Raw genomic sequence first — 22,300 nt, forward strand, 5'->3', positions numbered from 1 at the left:
TATAATAACAGTGGTGCCGAAATTAACGCAGAGCTACAGAAAGACAAAGTGACCATCCATTTGAAACACTGCCTGTTCTTTGACAAGACGTAACTTGTATAATAAGTCTTTTTTTTTTTCCTCAAAATTTAGAATTCAAGCTAATTTCTACAGGTCTTAGAACTACTGGTCTATCATCTCTGTAGCAAAATTAACAAGGAAAGGAAGAAAATCTATTATACAAATATCCTCATGGAAATAACAAACATAGTTGAACTGCAAGCACAGCAACTACATACTTAAAAACCAGGCTTTGCTAAGAGGTTTTAAAAATTAAATAAGTCCTATTTACAAGCTCCATACTCATCCGAAATTTTTAATAAATTGGGTCTTGAAAAAAAAACCAACATGCAATTTGTGAAGGATGGCTTTGTTAGGAAAATTTATGGTTCTTCACCTGTAACTGAATTCAACACATTTGCAGAACACAAAATCAACACATAAAATATGCTGCAAATCTACATTATCAATGAACAACATTCTTCTCAAAAAGGAGATTAAGCAAAACAACTCCATTTACAATAGCATCAAAAATAAAATGCTTAAAAATAAATTTATCCAAGGAGGCAAAAAAAGTTCTATACAAAACATTGCTGAAAAAAATTAAATACAGAATTAAATGGAAAGATATCCCGTTTGTGGACTAGAAGACTTAAAATTGCTATAATGTCAATACTAGCCAAAGTGATTTATAAATTCAATACTATCCCTACCAAAATCCTAACAGAATTTTTTACATTAAACAGAAAAAAAAAAAAAAAACCTAAAATTCAAATGTAATTTTAAGGAATCCCAGACAGATTAAAATCAAGTTAAAGAAAAAATAATAAAGTTAGAGGTCTCACATTTCCTGATTTCAATACTTATTACAAAGCTACAGTTATCAAAACAGAGTGGTACTGGCATATCACCAGACACACAGAGCAACGGAATAGAGCCCAAAACGAAACCCCCCAGTTTATGAGCAAATGATTTTCAATAAGGATGCCAAGACTATTCAATGGCAGAGGACAGTTTTCTCAACAGATGGTGCTAGAAAAACAGAATATCCACATGTAAAAGACAGAATTCCTTAATCCTTTCCTTAAATCATACATAAAAATTAACCTGAAGTGGATCAAAAAAATAAATGTAAGAGCTAAAACTATAGAACTTTTAGAAGAAAATACAAGGGAAAAGCTTCATGACGCTGGACTTGCTAACAATTTCCTGGATATGACACCAATAGCACAGATGACAAAAGTAAAAACAAACGAACTGGCCTACATACATCAATTTTTTTTTCCCCCAGACGGGCAGGTGGCAGGTTAAGTGAGCAAGAGAACTTACATATAAGGCTTGTCTTGGGTAGCTGCAGGAGAAATACATCTACCTGCCTGCCAGAATCATAGACGTTTATACAGAAGTCTTAACGGAGTTCAGTAATGTATGCCATCCAGACAGTCTCAACAACACCCCATTCTCTCAAGGCTCTAGCCTCGAAAATAGCTTCCACTGGGGGAACAGTGAGCAGAGGACACATTCCAAGGGCAGGGGAGGGGGTGCTGCTGCTAAGTCACTTCAGTCGTGCCCGACTCTGTGCGACCCCATAGACGGCAGCCCACCAGGCTCCCCCGTCCCTGGGATTCTCCAGGCAAAAACACTGGAGTGGGTTGCCATTTCCTTCTCCAATGCATGAAAGTGAAGAGTGAAAGTGAAGTCGCTCAGTCATGCCTGACTCTTCACGACCCCATGGACTGCAGCCCACCACGCTCCTCCGTCCATGGGATTTTCCAGGCAAGAGTACTGGAGTAGGGTGCCATCGCCTTCTCCAGGGAGGGGGTGAGGAACCTCCTACTGTGTGAGTACAGCCCAGGGGGTCAACTGGTGGTCACATCCCCTTGATGACCTCTTCCAACAATTGCAGAGGTTGTTAGTGATCAACAAAACAATCCACGTACATCCAAATTTAAAACTGTGCATTAAAGGGCAAAATCAACAGAGTGAAGAGGCAACCCATAGAATTAAATAAAGTATTTTTAAGTCATATATATGATATGGGGTTAATATTCAGATTATCTAAGTACTCTTACATCTCGACAACAAAAAAATAATCCAATTAGAAAACTGGAAGAGGACCTGAATTGACATTTCCCCCAAGAAGATACACAAATGGCCAACAGGCATAAGAAAAGATGCTAAATGTGACTAATTTTTAGGGAAATAGAGATCAGAATCACAATGAGATACCATCTCCTTATAATTGGGATGGCTACTATCAAAATAATAATAATATGTCAGCAAGGACTTGGAAAAACTGGACCCTGTGCACTCCTGGTGAGAATGGAAATTGGTATAGGTGCTATGGAAAACAGTATAGCAGTTTCAAAAAAAATTAAAAATAGAATGACTGTATGATCAAGCAATTCTGATAATATATCCTAAAGAACTGAAAACAGGGTCTAAAAAAGCGTTTGCTCACCCACATTCGTAAGAACATTATACATAACAGCAAAAAAAGTAGTAATAACCCAATGCTCATCCATGAATTAGTGAGTAAACAAAACATAGCCTACACATACAATGGAATATTATTCAGCCTGTAAAACAAGGAAGGAAACTCTGATACATGCTACAACATGGATGAAGACATTAAGCTAAGTGAAATAAGCCAGTCACAAAAAGACAGAAGTAACACTAATATAAGGTATCCAGAGCAGTCAAATTCATACAGACAAAAAGTAGTATGGCTGCCAAGGGGGCAGTAGGGGAGAATGGGAAGTTGTTGCTTTTGTATATAAAATTTTAGTTTTGCCAGACAAAAAGAACTGTGGAGACCGTTTGCAAAACAATGTGAATGTACTTAACACTATGCAACTGCATACTTCAAAATTAAGATGGCAAATTATGTTACATGTATTTTATTACAATTTAAAATAAAAATGTTAAATAATATAAATGGTCATAAAAAAGAATACAGTTCTTAAAAAGACTTGATTAGAACTCAATTATTTTCTATTGGCTAATTTTATATACAAAAAGAAAAACAATTAGGTAATAAAAAATTAAGATTTCTTATTTTCACTATGAGAGATGGTCCTTCTATGTAGTCTCAATAAGATAAGGTTTTATTGCACTAACATCAAGGCAAATGCTACTTTAAATTCCATACTCAATAAACCCAAATGTTTGAAAACCTCAAGGCTGCAGAGAATTTCTTCAAATACCTACTAATACTCACTAGTTGCTCCTTTCTTGGAAGCTTTTTAAAAACTGTAACAATAACAGGCATTTTTTGAAATTGAAAAAACAGATCCCCAATCCTACCTTCCCAACAGAATTTATTTTTTAAAAACTCCTTTCAGTTTTTTACATAAACAAATTACTGATTGTAGCCACAGTTTAACTAGTAAGCTGATTTTTTCTTAGTCCTACATCAGACACTTTGTATGTTTTAGACAACATTCAATACTAACATAACATTTATTTGTGCTAATGTACCTTTGTTATATTCAAATATGAGTTGTTATCACATAACCAAGCCATATGACTTTCTTTTATGACTTACTATATATTGCCCTACGGATTTCCAAAAGAGAACATTACCAATTCTATTTGCAACCCACAGTTTACCATTTTCACTACAATATGCTCAGCACTGGAAGTTGGTATTTTTTAGTTATGTTTATTGATAAATGTGCAATAACTCATTTTAAACTGCACTTCTCCCTGTATGTCTGATGCTGAGTGGTTTTAATTACACTTCAGCCAGTATTCCCAGCAAGAGGTAAATTTTAGAGAAATACCAGGTAAGAAAATTCCTAAACACTTTAGAATTTAAAAAATAATAATAATAATTAAAGATTTCTGCAATATTTGACTGCTATAGAGAAATTCAAATAAAAAAGGTCATGACAAACTTGCATAGGCTGAGTTACTAGTTGAGTATTAGCATGATGTAATTCGTCTTTACCTGTCATCCCCCTCAGACTCCTCCATGTTCTGCATCACCTTTAAGGTCCAATTCAAATATCATCTTAGTTAAACACTGCTTATTTCCCAACTATGCCACAGTAAATTAGTTGTACTTTTTTAAAAACCTTTTCTACTCCTCTGTGTATACTATTTAGCTTATTTTTCCCCCCAAGGCTATTGTCTATCACAGACTGTATTACTAGTAGAGCAGCTGACTAAATTACTTTTCCTCCCCTAGGTTAGATTAAATATAAATATATTCCAGTGCCCGGTATATCCAAAGTAGATTCTCTTTATTATAATCATAATACAGGCAAGTAGATACGTCTGGAGAAGTCAAAGCAAGGGAATACTGTGGACTTTGATCTATGGCTCAAGACCCTTTCAGGAAAAGGTTTGCTGAGATTAAAACTATTTTCATCAAGTGTTATTTACCTTTTTTGTTCTTTTCTAAATGGGTGTAGAGAACAATATTGAAAAGTTACATGAAATGGTCTGATGTTGTCATCATGTTGACTGACAGCTAAAAGAATATGCACTTTGGTAATCTTCCATTCTAAAAACTTTGTTTTAATTTCTAACATAGTTCAGTCCAGTTCAGTCACTCAGTCGTGTCCGACTCTTTGCGACCTCATGAACCATAGCACGCCAGGCCTCCCAGTCCATCACCAAATCCTGCAGTCCACCCAAACCCATGTCCATTGAATTGCCACCCAACCATCTCATCCTCTGTTGTCCCCTTCTCCTGCCCTCAAACTTTCCCAGCATCAGGGTCTTTTTCAAAAGAGTCAGCTCTTTGCATCAGGTAGCCAAAGTATTCGAGTTTCAGCTTCAGCATCAGTCCTTCCAGTGAACACCCAGGACTGATCTCCTTTAGAATGGACTGGTTAGATCCCCTTGCAGTCCAAGGGACTCTCAAGAGTCTTCTCCAACACCACAGTTCAAAAGCATCAAGTCTTCTGTGCTCAGTTTGCTTTATAGTCCAAGTATCACATCCATACATGACCACTGGAAAAGCCATAGTCTTGACTAGATGGACCTTTGTTGGCAAAGTAATGCCTCTGCTTTTTAATATGTTGTCTAGGTTGGTCATAACTTTCCTTCCAAGGAGTAAGCATCTTTTAATTTCATGGCTGCAATCACCATCTGTAGTGATTTTGGAGCCCCCAAAAGTAAAGTCAGCCATTGTTACCACTGTTTCCCCATCTATTTGCCATGAAGTGATGGGACGGATGCCATGATCTTGGTTTTCTGAATGTTGAGCTTTAAACCAACTTTTTCACTCTCCTCTTTCACTTTCATCAAGAGGCTCTTTAGTTCTTCTTCACTTTCTGCCATAAGGGTGGTGTTATCTGCATATCTGAGATTACTGATATTTCTCCCAGCAATCTTGATTCCAGCTTGTGCTTCCTCCAGCCCAGCGTTTCTCATGATGTACTCTGCATGTAAGTTAAATAAGCAGGGCGACAATATACAGCCTTGACGTACTCCTTTTTCAATTTGGAACCAGTCTGTTGTTCCATGTCCAGTTCTAACTGTTGCTTCCTGACCTGCATACAGGTCATACCTGCCTCTCAGGAGGCAGGTCAGGTGGTCTGGTATTCCCATCTCTTGAAGAACTTTCCACAGATCCACAGAGTCAAAGACTTTGGTGTAATAAATAAAATAGACATAGATGTTTTTCTGGAATTCTCTTGCTTTTTCAATGATCCAACGAATGTTGGCAATTTGATCTCTGGTTCCTGTGCCTTTCCTAAAACCAACTTGAACATGAGGAAGTTCACGGTTCACATATTGCTGAAGCCTGGCTTGGAGAATTTTGAGCATTACTTTACTAGCATGTGAGATGAGTCCAATTATGCAGTAGTTTGAGCATTCCTTGGCATTACCCTTGGGATTGCAATGCAAACTGACCTTTTCCAGTCCTGTGGCCACCGCAGAGTTATCCAAATTTGTTGACATATTGAGTGCAGCACTTCCACAGCATCATCTTTCAGGATTTAAAATAGCTCAACTGGAATTCCATCACCTCTGCTAGCTTTGTTCATAGTGATACTTCCTAAGGCCCACTTGACTTCACATTCCAGGATGTCCGGCTCTAGGTGAGTGTGAGTGATCACACCATCGTGATTACCTGGGTCATGAAGATCTTTTTTGTACAGTTCTCCTGTGTATTCCTGCCACTTCTTAATATCTTCTGCTTCTGTTAGATCCATACCATTTCTGTCCTTTATCGAGCCCATCTTTGCATGAAATGCTCCCTTGGTATGTCTAATTTTCTTGAAGAGATCTCTAATCTTTCCCATTCTGTTGTTTTCCTCTATTTCTTTGCATTGATCACTGAGGAAGGCTTTCTTATCTCTCCTTGCTATTCTTTGGAACTCTACATTCAGATGCTTATATCTTCTTTCCTCTTCTCCTTTGCTTTTTGCTTGCCTTCTTTTCACAGCTATTTGTAAGGCCTCCTCAGACAGCCATTTTGCTTTACTGCATTTGTTTTTCTTGGGGATGGTCTTGATTCCTGTCTCCTGTACAATGTCACGAACCTCCATCCATAGTTCATCAGGCACTATGTCTATCAGATCTAGTCCCTTAAATCTGTTTCTCACTTCCACTGTATAGTCATAAGGGATTTGATTTAGGTCATACCTGAATGGTCTAACATAGTAAATACTGATAAATATAATTCACAATAACAAAAACTCTTTAGGTGCTCAGTAAACTTTAAAAGTTGTAAAACAGTCTTGGGACCAAACTGTTTGAGAAGTTTAGATCTAAACTGTAAATGAACTTGCAGTTTTCAAATCAAGCCCATTTATTACAGTTTTCAAGAGCAGAAAAGAAAATTTTATCAATTTTATATTTTTAGAGCATTTCCTTATAAAAATACAATACACTGAATTAAATACTAGAAGTTTAAAGAGTAACAAAGAAGTGTTAACAGTATTAAAAGGATCTTAGTGAGCAATAACTCTGAAACTATGAGCAACTGAGTGACAAAGCTTAATAAGAAATGTGTTATGATTTGATTCAAGCACTATTTTTAAAAAATTAAGGCAAAACTTTGACCTTCTATAGCAAGCTAATCTAAAACCTCACACTCTTATTTCTTTTGCAGAGTTAACTATCAGAATTCAGATAAAAAGGAATGCTTTTTCTTTAGCAAAAACAAAACAAAATCCGAACAAGAGAAAGTTGCTAAATTAACCAAATAGTTGCTTAAAGAAAGAAAAGGCAGTTTCAAAAAACATTTCCTTAGTGCACTTAAGTTTTCAAAAGGATAAATTACTTAGGAAAAGAAATGTACCTGAAAATGGCAGGGTTGCAGACATGCTTTGGATCCAACGCTTCTCCCTGTATAAATTCATAGCACAGTCCATTATTGAAGGTACAGTAGAGCTGTGGTGCACAGCCATGAGCCTGCAACACTCGGAAACTCTTCACTTCCTCATCACGGTCGACTAACAGCTCAGTCTTATTGCCATAAATTCGCACCAGGACGACATCCTCCATTGTATTACCCACATAACAGCCAATAAGTTTATTTGTGATTCCATCAGTGAAAAGCTGCCCCCAAAAAAAGAAAAAAAAAAGGAAAAACAATTATTCACTTTTAAGGAAGGATTAGGAGATAATTTGAAAAACATTAAATACTAATTGAAAGAAAATGTCTACTTAATTTTTGAATATAATTTTGCCTAACATGTCTATAACTTTAATTCTAGATGTAAACAAACTGGAATGCTGCTGTTTAATATGTTGTGTGGTACAACACACACATTCTTTCTCTCTCCTATGTCTAACAGATTGGAAAATCTCTGAAGATAGGGAAAGTGGCTTTCTTGCTAGCGTAATATATGATATAAAAAAGTCTTCAATAATGTTCACAAGTTTAAAATTACAAACATAATGTACCATAATTTTTATTATGGTAAATCTCCAATTTATAAAAAACTTAATTTTAAATGCTATTTTCAAAGATTACTTAACATAATATACACTATAAATTCTTCTAAGTATTCAGGTTATAATAATTTAAACTTGAATGCTACAGCTAAACAAGCAGCAGCAGCACAATCTTAATTAGATGAAGATAGAGAAGTAACTAGAGATTTCACAGATATTTTCTAAAAGGGAGGTCGGGGACTTTCCAAGATTTTTTTTTTTTGCTGCACCGTGAGGCATGAGGGATCTTAGTTCCCCAACCAGGGACTGAACCCATGCCCCCTGCCATGGAAGGGCAAAGTCTTAACCAACAGACCACTAGGGAAGTCCCCTCAGGAGTTTTAAAGTCCTTTTTCAGATCTGAGTATAATATTATATTAAAAAGCAAACAGATGATTAGCAATATTAGTTCTCTAAGTCTATTCAAAAACTGCAACTTTTGTCTTCCTCTACATTAATTTGACACTCAGTTCAGTTCAGTTGCTCAGTCGTGTCTGACTCTCTGCAACCCCATGGACTATAGCACACCAGGCTTCCCTGTCCATCACCAACTCCTGCAGCTTGCTCAAACTCATGTCGATCAAGTCAGTGATGCCATCCAACCATCTTACCCTCTGTCATCCCCTTCTCCTAAAATTGACACTAAAACTTTCTATTTACCCAATTATAACTCAGAGCTTTTGGAGGCTCTCGGGTGGAATAAAGGAATAAAAGTGAAAGCAAGTGTTAAGGACATTTTTCCCAAGACAACTGGGAAAGAACAAGAATAATGAACAAAGGATAAGTTTTAAATGTATACACATTCAACTAATGCCTGAGAAAGACGGTAATCATTTTTATTTTGATAAGACTGTTGTAATGATAAATGATACCTGAAAAGGCTTAAAGATCTTCAGGTGAAATTTGAAAGAAGTATTTACTTATCCTTATTCACCTAATGTAGGTAAATTTAATGAGCTAATGTGAAAAGATTTATTTTGAATATCTATGTTTTGAGGGTATGCAGAGACATACAAACTGCTTTCCACCTAGATTTCAAAAAGCTGGTAGGTAGGGAAATAATGACAAGAAGCATATGCCCTTATACTAAATTCCAATCATCATTTTCTTAAAAACTATGTTGCAAGTTTGTTAAAACTATCAACTGGCACCCTACCCCAGTACTCTTGCCTGGAAAATCCCATGGATGGAGGAGCCTGGTGGGCTGCAGTCCATGGGGTCGCTAAGAGTCGGACACCACTGAGCGACTTCACTTTCACTTTTCACTTTCATGCATGGGAGAAGGAAATGGCAACCCACTCCAGTGTTCTTGCCTGGAGAATCCCAGGGATGGGGGAGCCTGGTGGGCTGCCATCTATGGGGTCGCACAGAGTTGGACACAACTGAAGCGACTTAGCAGCAGCACACATATTACTCTGTAACTCCTCCAAATATCATATAGAAATAAAATATTTCAATTATTGAAATAATTAATGTTCTGAAATGCTTATGATGAATGACACTCCATACTTCTCAAAAGCCAGGAGTAAACTCTATGTTTTCCACATCCTCCCAACAAATACTTAGTAAGGACTTAAATACTGGCTTCCCTGGTGGCTCAAGCTTCTGCCTGCAATGCGGGAGACCTGGGTTCGATCCCTGGAGAAGGAAACGGCAACGCACTCCAGTATTCTCTCCTGGAAAATCCCATGGATGGAGGAGCCTGGCAGGCTACAGTCCACGGGGTCACAAAGAGTCGGACATGACTGAGCAACTTCACTTTCACTTTAAATACTAGCTTGTCTTATCGATCTGCTACTGCTAAGTTGCTTCAGTCGTGTCTGACTCTGTGTGACCCCATAGACGGCAGCCCACCAGATTGCCCAGTCCCTGGGATTCTCCAGGCAAGAACACTAGAGTGGGTTGCCATTTCCTTCTCCAATGCATGAAAGTGAAAAGTGAAAGTGAAGTCGCTCAGTGGTGTCCAACCCTTAGCGACCCCATGGACTGCAGCCTACCAGGCTCCTCCGTCCATGGGATTTTCCAGGCAAGAGTACTGGAGTGGGGTGCCATATTTATTCTTTCACTCTTGCCTATAATAAATTTCTTTAATTGTGCATGCTATATTGTATATTTATGTGTACACACAGAAATACACATTTAAGATGTACGCACTTAAAAGGGCTAGAAGTGGATAACATTACGGATAAGATTATTGAACAATATACACACATTTAGAAGGATGACATTGAGTCACAACTCCAATGACACTAACCCTAACATACTCTACTGTACAAAATAGCTACAAATTTACAATAAAATGATAGTCACAATAAATTCCTGGGGCAAAAAAACATTACTTCATTTATAAGAGTATTTTGCTTCCCTGATGGCTCAGCTGGTAAAGAATCCACCTGCAATGTGGGAGCCCTGGGTTCAATCCTTGGGTTGGGAAGATTCCCTGGAGAAAGGAACGGCTACCCACTCCAATATTCTGGCCTGGAGAATTCCATGAACTGTACAGACACAACTAAGCGACTTTTACTTCACTTCTTAAGAGTATTTTATGTAAAGTATCACTTAATTTATATTTATGTATAAATAAGGATAGAAATGTCTACAAAAATATCCAACACAAATATTAGGTAGTTTAAATCCTGTCTCTTGTTTCCCTGTTTTAAACTTTTTTCTTTTGGATTATGCGTGTTTTCTTTTTTTTTTTCCTTCCACAATCAATCCAGTTTAAATGTGAAAAAGTTAAATTAGTGAGAAAAACAAAAGGAGCCCAATAGCTAGGAACAGACCCAGTACATACAGCAAGGCCTTGAGATTCAGTTGAACATAAGTAATTTCACAGAACATCGGTATCAGATGAGACCACTCTGTGACCATAATGCATCAAGACAAAAACAAAGCCACTCTGTAATCATGTGTGAACACAGATAAAACTATGAATTTTTTCCAAACCACAGAAATCACCAAACATCCCCCTGCTCTGGCTAATATGAGGAAATGCTGTTCCTTTTCTAGTCACAGTTCTGACCCTGCTTCATTCCTCCAGTCCTCTAGGTAAGGTAAGTTACCCACAGTTATAGACTTGCCCCACTTCCTTTCTGACAGCACCCAATCCACAGGAAAGCCTTGCTTCCTTGAAAGTGAAAGTCATTCAGTCATGTCCAACTCTTTGCGACCCCATGGACCATATACTCCATGGAATTCTCCAGGCCAGAATACTGGAGTGAGTAGCCTTTCCCTTCTCCAGGGGATCTTCCCAACCCAGGGATTGAACCCAGGTATCCTAGGTTGCAGGTGGATTCTTTACCAGCTAAGCCACAAGGAAAGTCCAAGAATACTGGAGTGGGTAGCCTATCCCTTCTCCAGGGGATCTTCCCAACCCAGGAATCAAACAAGGGTCTCCTGCATTGCAGGTGGATTCTTTACCAACTGAGCTATCAGGGAAGCTTCCTTGACCCCTCTCCTAAATTTTTATGCTAAGTCCTTTCTAACACCCACATAGCAAGAGCCCCACCATTACTCATGGAATAAGTCTTCCTCGAGTGCAAGGAGTAATAAATCTAATTTGTTCAGCTATTCAAATGACCTCTTGATGGAGATATCTGGCTTTAAAGATGTATGGATGATGCTTTTTCACTCTTGGATGGTTCCTACCTCATGCATAAATCAACAATTAATTCAAGGTACTTCAGCTTTCCAAAACAGACAAAAATATACTAGGTATATGCTAGGTATGAGCACTATATCAGATATATACTAGAAATGTAAAATTCCACCTCATTGGAGGGGGTACAAAAACAATAGAAATCTCATGGAGCTCCTTTTCACAGGGTTTATCCTACACTATTTGTCAAGTATTTAAGATAGTACTAGTTCAGAGAATGAGATTGGAGCAAGACTGCTCTACTTGACTGTAAATTCTAGATGTGTCAGTCTATAAGTTGAGTAATCTTGGGCAAGTCACTTAACTTGTATCTGCTTTATTCATCTCATGTTTAATATAAGCAATTAGAATCTACTTTATAGTTTTAGTTTTTGTTTTTTAATTAATATGTTTTTATGAGAATTAATAGCTTCTCTTGTGGCTCAGCTGATAAAGAATCCGCCTGCAATACGGGTTCAATCCCTGGGTTGGGACGATCCCCTGGAGAAGGAAAAGGCTTCCCACTCTAGTATTCTAGCCTGGAAAATTCCATGGACTGTATAGTCCATGGGATCGCAAAGAGTTGGACACGACTGAACAACTTTCACTCATGAGAATTAATGACTTAACATATACAAAAGCACACACAACAGTTTCTGACACAAACTAAGCTCTTATCAAGTATGCAGATAACCACATATTTAAATTTCAACACAAGACAGCAAAATGATTCATAATGAGATCATAAAAGTTAATAATTATGACAACATCTATGTTACAGATTAGCCCCTAGACTCTATGCTGCTGTACTGCCCAAACCTGTACAGGTTGCCATTTGAAGTAACACAGAAAACCTGTTGGTGAAAAGAAATTACAGTTTAATGACACCTTAGAAGTTAAAGTGACTATCAATGAACCTGAAGACCTTCTTTAGACCCCCAAAACATAATCCAATGCCTCCTTTCAGTGCGTGACACTATCTTGCAATGAAAAACTCTTTATCTTAGCTACCACGAAATTTCTTTAGTCCCTAAGATGATTAAGAAATCAAGCAGAGTTCTGATATTTATTTATGGTTTAAAATGACCAATTAATACTAAATTCAAATGAATAAGCTTCCACAGGCCAAGATAATGGGAAAGACAAGTTTCAATTATTCTTTAAGATAATGACTACTACACAAGACCAGAAATTTAGAAAGATGGAATTAATTTGTGTCAGTTCACTGTTTTGTAGAAGAAACTATTGTGATTCCACCATCTTCCAAAATGACAGAATTAAAAGCAATGCAAAAAGAAAACAAAATACCATTTTCATGGATCTAACTGGCAAAAAATTTTTTAATTTAATATCAGAGATTGGAGAAGATATACAGAAAAAGATACTTTACAATACTTTTTGAGGAATAAAAAATTACATAAAGTGAGAAATACCATGACAGTTTTATGTCAACTTGGATTGGCTATAATGCCCAGTCATTCAATCTAACATTAATTTAGACGCAGCTCTGTAGGTATTTCGCAGACTTATTAACCAGATAACTTCAAGTAAAAGATCAATCCCCATAAGTCAGCCTCATTCGATCAGGTGACGGGCTGTTAAAGCAAAACTTAGGTTTTCCTGAAGATACTCTGCCTTAAGGCTACAGCATCAATTCCTGTCTTAAGAGTTTACAGCTTACCAGACAATGCCATACAAATTTCAGATTTACCAACCTCTACAACTGTGTGAGCCAGTTCCTTGAAGTAGATTTTATACACACACACACACACACACACACACACACATATGTGTGTGTGTATGTTTTTTTTCTTTAAATTTCACTAAGAATTTATGGATATACTTAAAGAAGTTACCCAAAATATATGCATAAAAGTAGTTCACTGCAATACTGATTTTAATATCTAAAAAATAAAAACAAAATTTAAAAAAGATTACATACACTGACATAGAGATATTGAAGATATATTATTTTAAAAGCACCATATGGAATAATTTAATTATATTTACTATATTTATAAATGAAGGTAGATAATGTATGCTGGTAAATCCATACATAAATTATTTATGCTGGTAAATAATCTGACAATTTTACATAAGTCAAAAAAAACTGTTCACAAAATTATCTTTGAGGAGAAGGACTTAGTGTTGAGGGATTTAAGTTTTTTACTTTCCATTTTATAGCCTTATTTATGTTTTAAATATTTTATTAACAGCATGAACCATTTGTATTTATTAAACAAAATCAACAGGGTTAGATAGTATTCTTTTATGAATGTGATGAATGCCTGTGTGTGTGTGTAGTCCGCTCAGTCATGTCCAACTCTTTGCAACCCTATGTACTATGGTTCGCCAGGCTTGTCTGTCCATGGAGTTCTCCAGGCAAGAATACTGCAGTGGGTTGTCAATTCCTCCTCCAGGGGATCTTCCCAACCAAGAGATCAAGCTATATCCTGTGTCTCCTGCAAAGCAGGCAGATTCTTTATCTGCTGAGCCTTTCTAATTTTCCTCTTTATACTCTTTAGAATTCTTTTTAAAACCTCACTTTAATAGTAATTAAGTCACATGATCAAATATTATGTTTCTAGCTATCAAAAATTGTGGTCAATACCATAAAAACATGAAAATATTTACAACGGACATGGGTTTGAGCAAGCTCCAGGAGTTGGTGATGGACAGGGAAGCCCGTAGTCCATGGGGTCACAAAGAGTTGGACATGACAGAGCAACTGAACTGAACTGATATGAAGAACAGGAATATAAAAGTGTACATAAGATTCAATAAAACAACTATGTAAAATATTTAAGGGAGAAGTAGATGGTAATAAACAAAATAGAACAGTTGATTGTTTAATAAAATATGAATAGGAAGTGGGGGTTTTTTGCTACTCAAAGTTAATATTGTGTTACATCTTTTCAGTAAAACTAAATTATTTCATGATTATACAGTTCTTTATTTAAAAAATTTACACATACAGTATATTTTCTCAGAGTACTAGAAAAAATGACTAATTCAATTCAAAAATATTGTCCTGTTAACTTTTTTTAAACTGTTATTGTGATTACCACTAGAGGGAGGGAAAAGTTAGGAGCAGAAAGGGAAGTGGGAGATATTCTGGGTTACTGGTTAATATTTTCTCTTTCCCTGAGCTAGGGCTACAAAGGTATTTGTTCTACAATAATTTACGTTTCATTTTTTCCTGTAGGCTTGTTGTATCTCACAATTTTTAAAAGGGTGACAAAATTTTATCTATAGCCCATAAGATGTATCAGAGTAAAACAACTTCTAAGAAAAAACTCGGGGGACTTCCCCTGGTGGTCCAGTGTAAGATTCTGTGCTTCTACGGCAGAGGGTTCAGGTTCAATCCCTGGCCAAGGAACTAAAATCCCACCTGTCACATGGCAAGGCCAAAAGATAAAAAACAGTGACAGAATCCTGAAAAATACAACCTGATTCCTTACATAAAGGCCTTTCATTACTGCCCTATCTTTGTCAGCCACAAAAAGAAACACGAAACAAAACAAAGCCCTTAAGCTTCCCACTTCCTCCCGGACCTGCAAGCAATTAACAAGCCCTGCACATTTATTTTCTGAAATGTCAAATCTATTCCTTATTTCCAGCTTCAAGGCCACTGTCCTAATTTGGATCCCTGCACCACTTATCTATACTAACATAACAGTCTCTTCTCAGTTGTCTTTCACATTTTTTAACGCAACACACGGGAAAAAAACGTATTTATGGCTTAATTCAACGCATATATTTTATGTAAAACTAAAACAAGCTTCACAAGAAATATTTACCCATATTACTTGCAATGCTCTCTGATCTATCCTATCACATCTTAACTCATCTTTTTAAACTGTAGTTGTTTCAATCCACTATACTAATTTAGCATCCTCTTAGTAAGCAACACCAAGAGTTTCAAAAATAATATCCTTTCTAAGTGATCTGCTGCTGCTGCTAAGTTGCTTCAACCATGTCCGACTCTGTGCGACCCCATAGAGGGCAGCCCACCAGGCTCCCCCGTCCCTGGGATTCTCCAGGCAAGAACACCGGAGTAGGTTGCCATTTCCTTCTCTAATGCATGAAAGTGAAAAGTGAAAGTGAAAAGTGAAAGTGAAGTCGCTCAGTCGTGTCCGTCTACCAGGCTCCTCCATCCACGTGATTTTCCAGGCAAGAGTACTGGAGTAGGGTGCCACTGCCTTCTCCGTTCTAAGTGATCACTCACTTTCCAATTCAAAACATTTTCTTCAATGGATGCTGCCTAAATAGTAATCTGCCACTTAATATGTAACATACTGCTTAAAAACATTCACCAACTTCCCATTACGTCCTAGATAATAAAATACCACCCCCTAATGAGGCATAAATACTTCATATTTAACCTCTGCCTTATTTGGAAATCACTTTGTACACCATTCTACCCAAGACACTCATAGTCCACAAAACACTCATAGTTTACGAAAGTGGTTTTTCTTTGCCCAGAAATACTTCCCCATTCCATCTCCTATCTTTCCTTCCAAGCTCAAGTCAAGGTACCCCTTGAAGCCTTTCTGTGAAGCCTTTCCTTCTCCATTCTCCCATGCCTACCTCTGCTACAAGAAATGCTGCTAAAAATTAGCATTATGCCAGCACAAAAAAATACATGTCAAAATTACTGAATTTTAGGAGCTTACAATTCTTTTATAACAACTTTCTACTTACAAAGGCTGGGGGGGGGGTGAGCCGGGGATGGGGGGACAGGGTGAAGTAATAAAACTGTTTATAATTTTTTACCTATTTCATTTAATTCTCCTGATACTCTACTCTTAGTAGTAAAGTAGTAAAAGTAGTAAACGAATAGTAATTAAAATTACTATTTGTTGTAGTGTAGTAGTTAAAAGTGAAAGAGGAGAGTGAAAAAGTTGGCTTAAAACTCAACATTCAGAAAACTAAGATCAAGGCATCTGGTTCCATCACTTCATGGCAAATAGATGGGGAAACAATGGAAAGAGTGTCAGACTTTATTTTGGGGGGCTCAAAAGTCACAGCAGATGGTGATTGCAACCATGAAATTAAAAGACACTTGCTCCTTGAAAGAAAAGTTATGACCAACCTAGACAGCATATTAAAAAGCGAAGACATTACTGTGCCAACAAGCATCCGTCTAGTCAAAGCTATGGTTTTTCTGGTGGTCATCTATGGATGTGAGAGTTGAACTATAAAGAAAGCTGAGCGCCGAAGACTGATGTTTTTGAACTGTGGTGTTGGAGAAGACTCTTGAGAGTCTCTTGGACTGCAAGGAGATCCAACAAGTCCATTCTAAAGGAAACCAGTCCTGAATATTCATTGGAAGGACTGATGCTGAAGCTGAAATTCCAATACTTTGGCCACCTGATGAGAAGGACTGACTCATTTGAAAAGACCCTGATGCTGGGAAATATTGAAGGCAGGAGGAGAAGGGGATGTCAGAGGATGAGATAGTTGGAGGTATCACCAACTCAACGGACATGAGTTTGAGTAAACTCTGGGAGTTGGTGATGGACAGGAAGGCCTGGCGAGCTTCAGTCCATGGGTTGCAACACGAATGAGCAACTGAACTGAACTGATAGTAGTTAAATTCTGTTTTGTACTATGCTACTATTTTCCAAGGCAGATAATAATTTCTTTTTATAGAGATTTTTAAACTTGCCAAAGGTGGTAAATGGCTGACATCAGGATTTGAAACCATCCTCTTTCCACTACACTACACTGAGGCCTCAAAGAGTGGTGAAATGGTTGCTCAGTCCAAGACATATAGCTATTAATACCTGAAAGTGAACTAGCACATTAGACCCCTGACTTTGTGGTCACACATTATCAAAATACATGGGAGCCTATCAAACATTACACATCCTTCACAGGAGCCTATTAAACATCCCATCTCTCTTAGTCATAGTTAAAATACTCTTAGGTGTTATCACCCACTCAAATACTTTCCTATTAGATAGTAATGATTTTAAAAGAAAGCAGAAGTGAATCCCTTTTCCAGAATAATGTCACATGTGAAAAAAGTAATGAAATTATATTTGTAAGGAACTTAAGACAAAATCTTTCTATGAACCAAAGATTTAATTTTTAAACAAATTACTAATATTGCAGAGAAATGGCTTCCCTGTCTAAATCATAATATACAAACTGCAGTCCATGGGGTGACAAGGAGTCAGACGCGACTGAACTGAACAAACATAAACTTTTATCAAAGAGCAATAATTTCTGAGTACTCATCCCAGATCTGGAAAAGGCAGTGGCACTCCACTCCAGTACTCTTGCCTGGAAAATGCCATGGATAGAGGAGCCTGGTGGGCTGCAGTCCATGGGGTCGCTGAGAGTCGGACATCACTGAGCAGTTTCACTTTCACTCTTCACTTTCATGCATTGGAGAAGGAAATGGCAACCCACTCTAGTGTTCTTGCCTAGAGAATCCCAGGGACGGGGGAGCCTGGTGGGCTGCCGTCTATGGGGTCGCAGAGTCGGACACGACTGAAGCGACTTAGCAGCAGCAGCAGCATCCCAGATCTGCCAGTACTAACTTCAAATTCAGTATCATGTAACTGTAAAATACATATTAGTCTACATCTATCTCACAGGATTGCTGGGAGAGTGTATGCCAAAGTGCTTTCTTTACAAACAGTAAAATATTATTAAATAAAAAACTCTGGTGTATTGTTTTAGACCCACTCTGCCTACTCTAACATACTACACTCCACAAAGCTCACCACTCCTTTTATACCGCATTCTTTTAATTTGGCAGAGACAGGGAAAAATAATTCAACTTTTTAAAGCTCTAGCTAAAATGAGACATATTATCCCATATGTCCATAAGTTGTGAGCAAAGATGGGACCCTCTATCATTTTGAATGTACTAACATCTTTTTTTGTCTGCTTCTGGATTTTGTAACGTGCTCTCAAAGTTCAGCTGGCAAGACTAAGTGCCAGGTAAATAAGTATTATTAGAGTAAGCTTCTAAGGTATGTTTAAATAATATTTTATATCACATAAGAATTTGAGAAAAAATCTTTTAAAAAATATGTGCTATTATTATTGATACTTGTTTTACTCTTTTAACTATATGTGAGGTATGACTTTTATCTTTATACTTCAAAGGAAATAAAAGCAAATCTCAAAAGAAAATATTTCTGTCCATATTTACTATAATGACCTAGAATTTGGGAGTCAGATCTACTAAACTGAGAGATGAATAACCATCAACTCAGCTTAGCAGTTGTCCCAGCTTCTGGATCAAAAGCTTTGCTTGCACATGGAGGGATTAGATTTCTAAATAACAATCATCATAAGAGCAAAACAAATGGTAGTATTTACCTTCATTTACAAATAAGCACATTGGAAGTTTGGATAATGAGTACAAAGGTCTCAAAGTCAAAAGTTGATACACGGGTTTCAGGTAAGGCTCAATCTCAAGTACTTTCAACAATCAGAAACAGTCTACATGTTAATACATTTTATCCTTTTTTTCAACCTATATCCTGGCTTTACTTCAAAGCTGCTAATTCGCTTCAGTCGTGTCCGACTCTGTGCAACCCCATAGACGGCAGCCCACCAGGCTCCCCCATCCCTGGGATTCTCTAGGCAAGAATACTGGAGTGGGTTGCCATTTCCTTCTCCAATGCATGAAAGTGAAAAGTCAAAGTGAAGTCGCTCAGTCATGTCCGACTCTTTGCAACCCCATGGACTGCAGCCAACCAGGCTCCTCCGTCCATGGGATTTTCCAAGCAAGAGTACGGGAGTGGGGTGCCATTGCCTTCTCCACTGAGCTATATCTAAAAAAATGATAGTACCCATCTTAAATGGTTGTCTGAGGGATTAAATGATTTTAAAAAAACACCTCATGTACCTCTGAAACTCCAGTCATCAAAGCTTCAAACTCTTAAGTCTCTGCTTAAAAAGTAATACAGCTTGTCAGAACCAGAGTTTACCAGAAAACGGCAATGTCTTTAATTAATATGTTTAATTAATAATTGACGGCCAGAACATAACTTATTTTAATAAATGCAAAAAACTAGAATAAGTTAATAAATAATTAAAGAAGTGTAGAGTTTCAACTTGGAAGTTTCAATTAAACTAATTTTCCTTAAAGAAAATATGCTGTTATTGTTCAGTCACTAAGTTGTGTCGGACTCTGCAACCCCATGGACTGCAGCACGCCAGGCTTCCCTGTTCTTCACTATCTCCCAGTTTGCTTAAATTCATGTCCCTTGAATCGGTAATGGGATCTAACCATCTCATCCTCTGCACCCCACTCCATCCTCCTTTTACCATCAATCTTTCTCAGCATCCAGGGTCTTTCCAATGAGTCAGTTTTTCAAATCAGGCAGCCTAAGTATTGGAACTTCAGCATAAGTCCTTCCAATGAATATTCAGGACTGATTTCCTTCAGGATTGACTGGTTTGATCTCCTTTCAGTCCAAGGGACTCTCAGGAGCCTTCTCCAACACCGCAATTCAAAAGCATCAATTCTCCGGTGCTCATCCTTCTTTATGGTCCAACTCTATTTTTTTTTTATTACACATGAAAATCACTTTTGATTCACTATGTCCTACATATCTGGCTAACAAACACCCCCTTAAATTTTCAAAATTTTTGTCTGATAACTTGTTTTCAAAACATATGGGTCCTTTTAATCTGCTCAAAACTCTTCCAGACAGTAAGAACTGAAGCCAACATTTATGAAACTGAAGTGTCAAGGACTGTTCTGGGCCCTAGGGCATTATTCATGTTTTATTCATTTTTGTATAGGTGACTACTTTAGCAAAGCACCTGAGATACTATTAAGTTAACTTTGCTGAAATAGTCAACAAAATAAGGCAGATGATCTGGCTACTTCAACTGAATACTCTTATATTATTGCTCAGATTTGAAACAAACCTTAAATATGCCAGCCTTTAAAATTACTTTGTGTTTGCAAGGGAAAAGGAGGTTCATTTTCGTATATAGTACCTAAAACTGCAAAAGTTAAAAAGAAATGTGCTCAAAATACATTTCCTGTATGCTGCATCATAACTTATTAAAAATAAGTTATTCAAAAACGCATAGGTTCTCCAGGACTTTTTCTCCCAATTTCTATGAATACAGTGGCTCCGAGAAAAGAAATATTCACAAGCCACCTATCATTCCAACATCAGATATTGTTAGGTTCACTCACATGGTTAAAACCTTTACAGAAATACTGATACAAACAAAATAACGTGTGCAGGGCCACCTAAGAACCCAATCTGATAATGCATGATGACCATGGTCATTACTTTGGGAAACAGGGCTGTCGCCAATCCCAGGATTTGAGAAGATAAAACGCAGGGTGAGCATCAATGGGTTACACCGACGGGGGGAGGGTTGGGAAGGGAAAGGAAAAGATCAGAGAAAATTAATTACTGCATTATTTGTGAAACGAGAGGCGACAGCGGCTTAGGCCGACGGGCGAGGACCCCTTGCAAGGGGAGTGGAAGGGGTTCATTCCGCAGTCTTCTAGGATAGGCGAGGGGGAGGAGGGGCGAGAAACAACAAGGACCTTCCTGAGGTGCAAGGGGTGCGTCACTAACGTAGCCGCTTCGGGAAAAAGGAAATCTGCCCTCAGGACAGCCTCAGTAGGCAATGATGAAAGGGGGAGTGACCTTCCTAGGTGTGACGGAGGAAACACACGGTCACTTCCCAAAGAACGGAACGAGAAGACGTTCCCGGAGATCCTCCTGGGGCCCCAGGGACCGTAAAGGATGGTGAGGAGGAAACCCCCCACTCCCATCCCCCCTGGGCCGCGTCAAGGTCGGGAGAGACCCGGGGCTAAGGTGTGGGCGTTACCTGCAGAGTCACCTCCTGAGGGTCCCAGTGCGGCCGGAGGTGTTGCAGGAGGCTCAGGGCCCCCTCCCGGCAGCGCTGCTCCTCCTGATCTTGCACCGTGACGTCCAGCTTGGGGACCTCCGGGGAGCCGGGCGGGACGTGGATGTAATTGGCCATGGCCCAGGCGACGGCAGAGACTACCACAACGACGACGGCGACGGCGACCACGAGAACGGCGGGCGCCGACAGGCTGCTGGATCCTTCCGTCCCGGGGCGCCCTCGCGGGAGGGCTGGGGGCGTTCAGACTGACAGCCGAGCGGTAGGAGAACCGGTGGAGGCGGCACTCTCGCCGACCCGGGTCTGGACAGCGGCTGAACTGAGCGGGGAATGCTCACGGGAAAAAAATTCCTCTCGTCTGCGCTCGGCCGCCGGCGGGCGCGGAGCATGCCGGGACTGGCCTGACGCTGGCGTCACGCGCGGGGCGGGGCCTCGGCTGCGTCAGGCTCAAGGCCCCGTGTCTAGCTCTGAGGCACAATGGGCCTGGTTCCCAGGGCTCGGTTTCTCGGCCTTTATCAGACTCTTCCTGGCGTGCTGTTACTCGGAAACACGCGGGGCTCGCCTTCTGGAATGAGGCTGAGCCCTGCCAAGCCCCGGACGAAATGCACTGAAGCTTTAGCTCACCTTTTTTGGGGAAGGGGTGGGTCTTGGTATCTGGGTTTGAGGTAGAGTTGACTTTTTCTGGAATGCCAGGGACGCGTCCTGAAATAACCCCAGGGTCAGCCTCTGAGTTTGGCCTGAGTTTGGGCAAGCTGAATTAACTGGGTCGCCTTGATCTCGGAGCTGCTGTGTACTGAGGTCCACATAGTTGGGTTGACAACTAACTTACCATCAGCAGTATACTGAGCTCATGGTATA

At 38.8% G+C, this 22,300-nt stretch overlaps 1 protein-coding gene across 1 annotated transcript in view; it reads right to left on the bottom strand.

Annotated features, from left to right (window-relative positions):
- Positions 1 to 22,006, bottom strand: part of ETNK1 (ethanolamine kinase 1) — a 54,894-nt gene extending 32,888 nt beyond the window's left edge. The window contains exons 1-2 of the mRNA XM_069581252.1: positions 21,407 to 22,006; positions 7,301 to 7,560 (exon numbers count right to left, since the gene is read on the bottom strand). Coding sequence (XP_069437353.1) covers positions 7,301 to 7,560; positions 21,407 to 21,562 — 416 coding nt within the window. The 5' untranslated portion in view covers positions 21,563 to 22,006. The remainder of the gene's footprint in view (positions 1 to 7,300; positions 7,561 to 21,406) is intronic.
- Positions 22,007 to 22,300: the final 294 nt, after the last annotated feature.

Source organism: Ovis canadensis, chromosome 3, assembly GCF_042477335.2.
Source record: "Ovis canadensis isolate MfBH-ARS-UI-01 breed Bighorn chromosome 3, ARS-UI_OviCan_v2, whole genome shotgun sequence".
Lineage (NCBI taxonomy): Eukaryota > Metazoa > Chordata > Mammalia > Artiodactyla > Bovidae > Ovis > Ovis canadensis.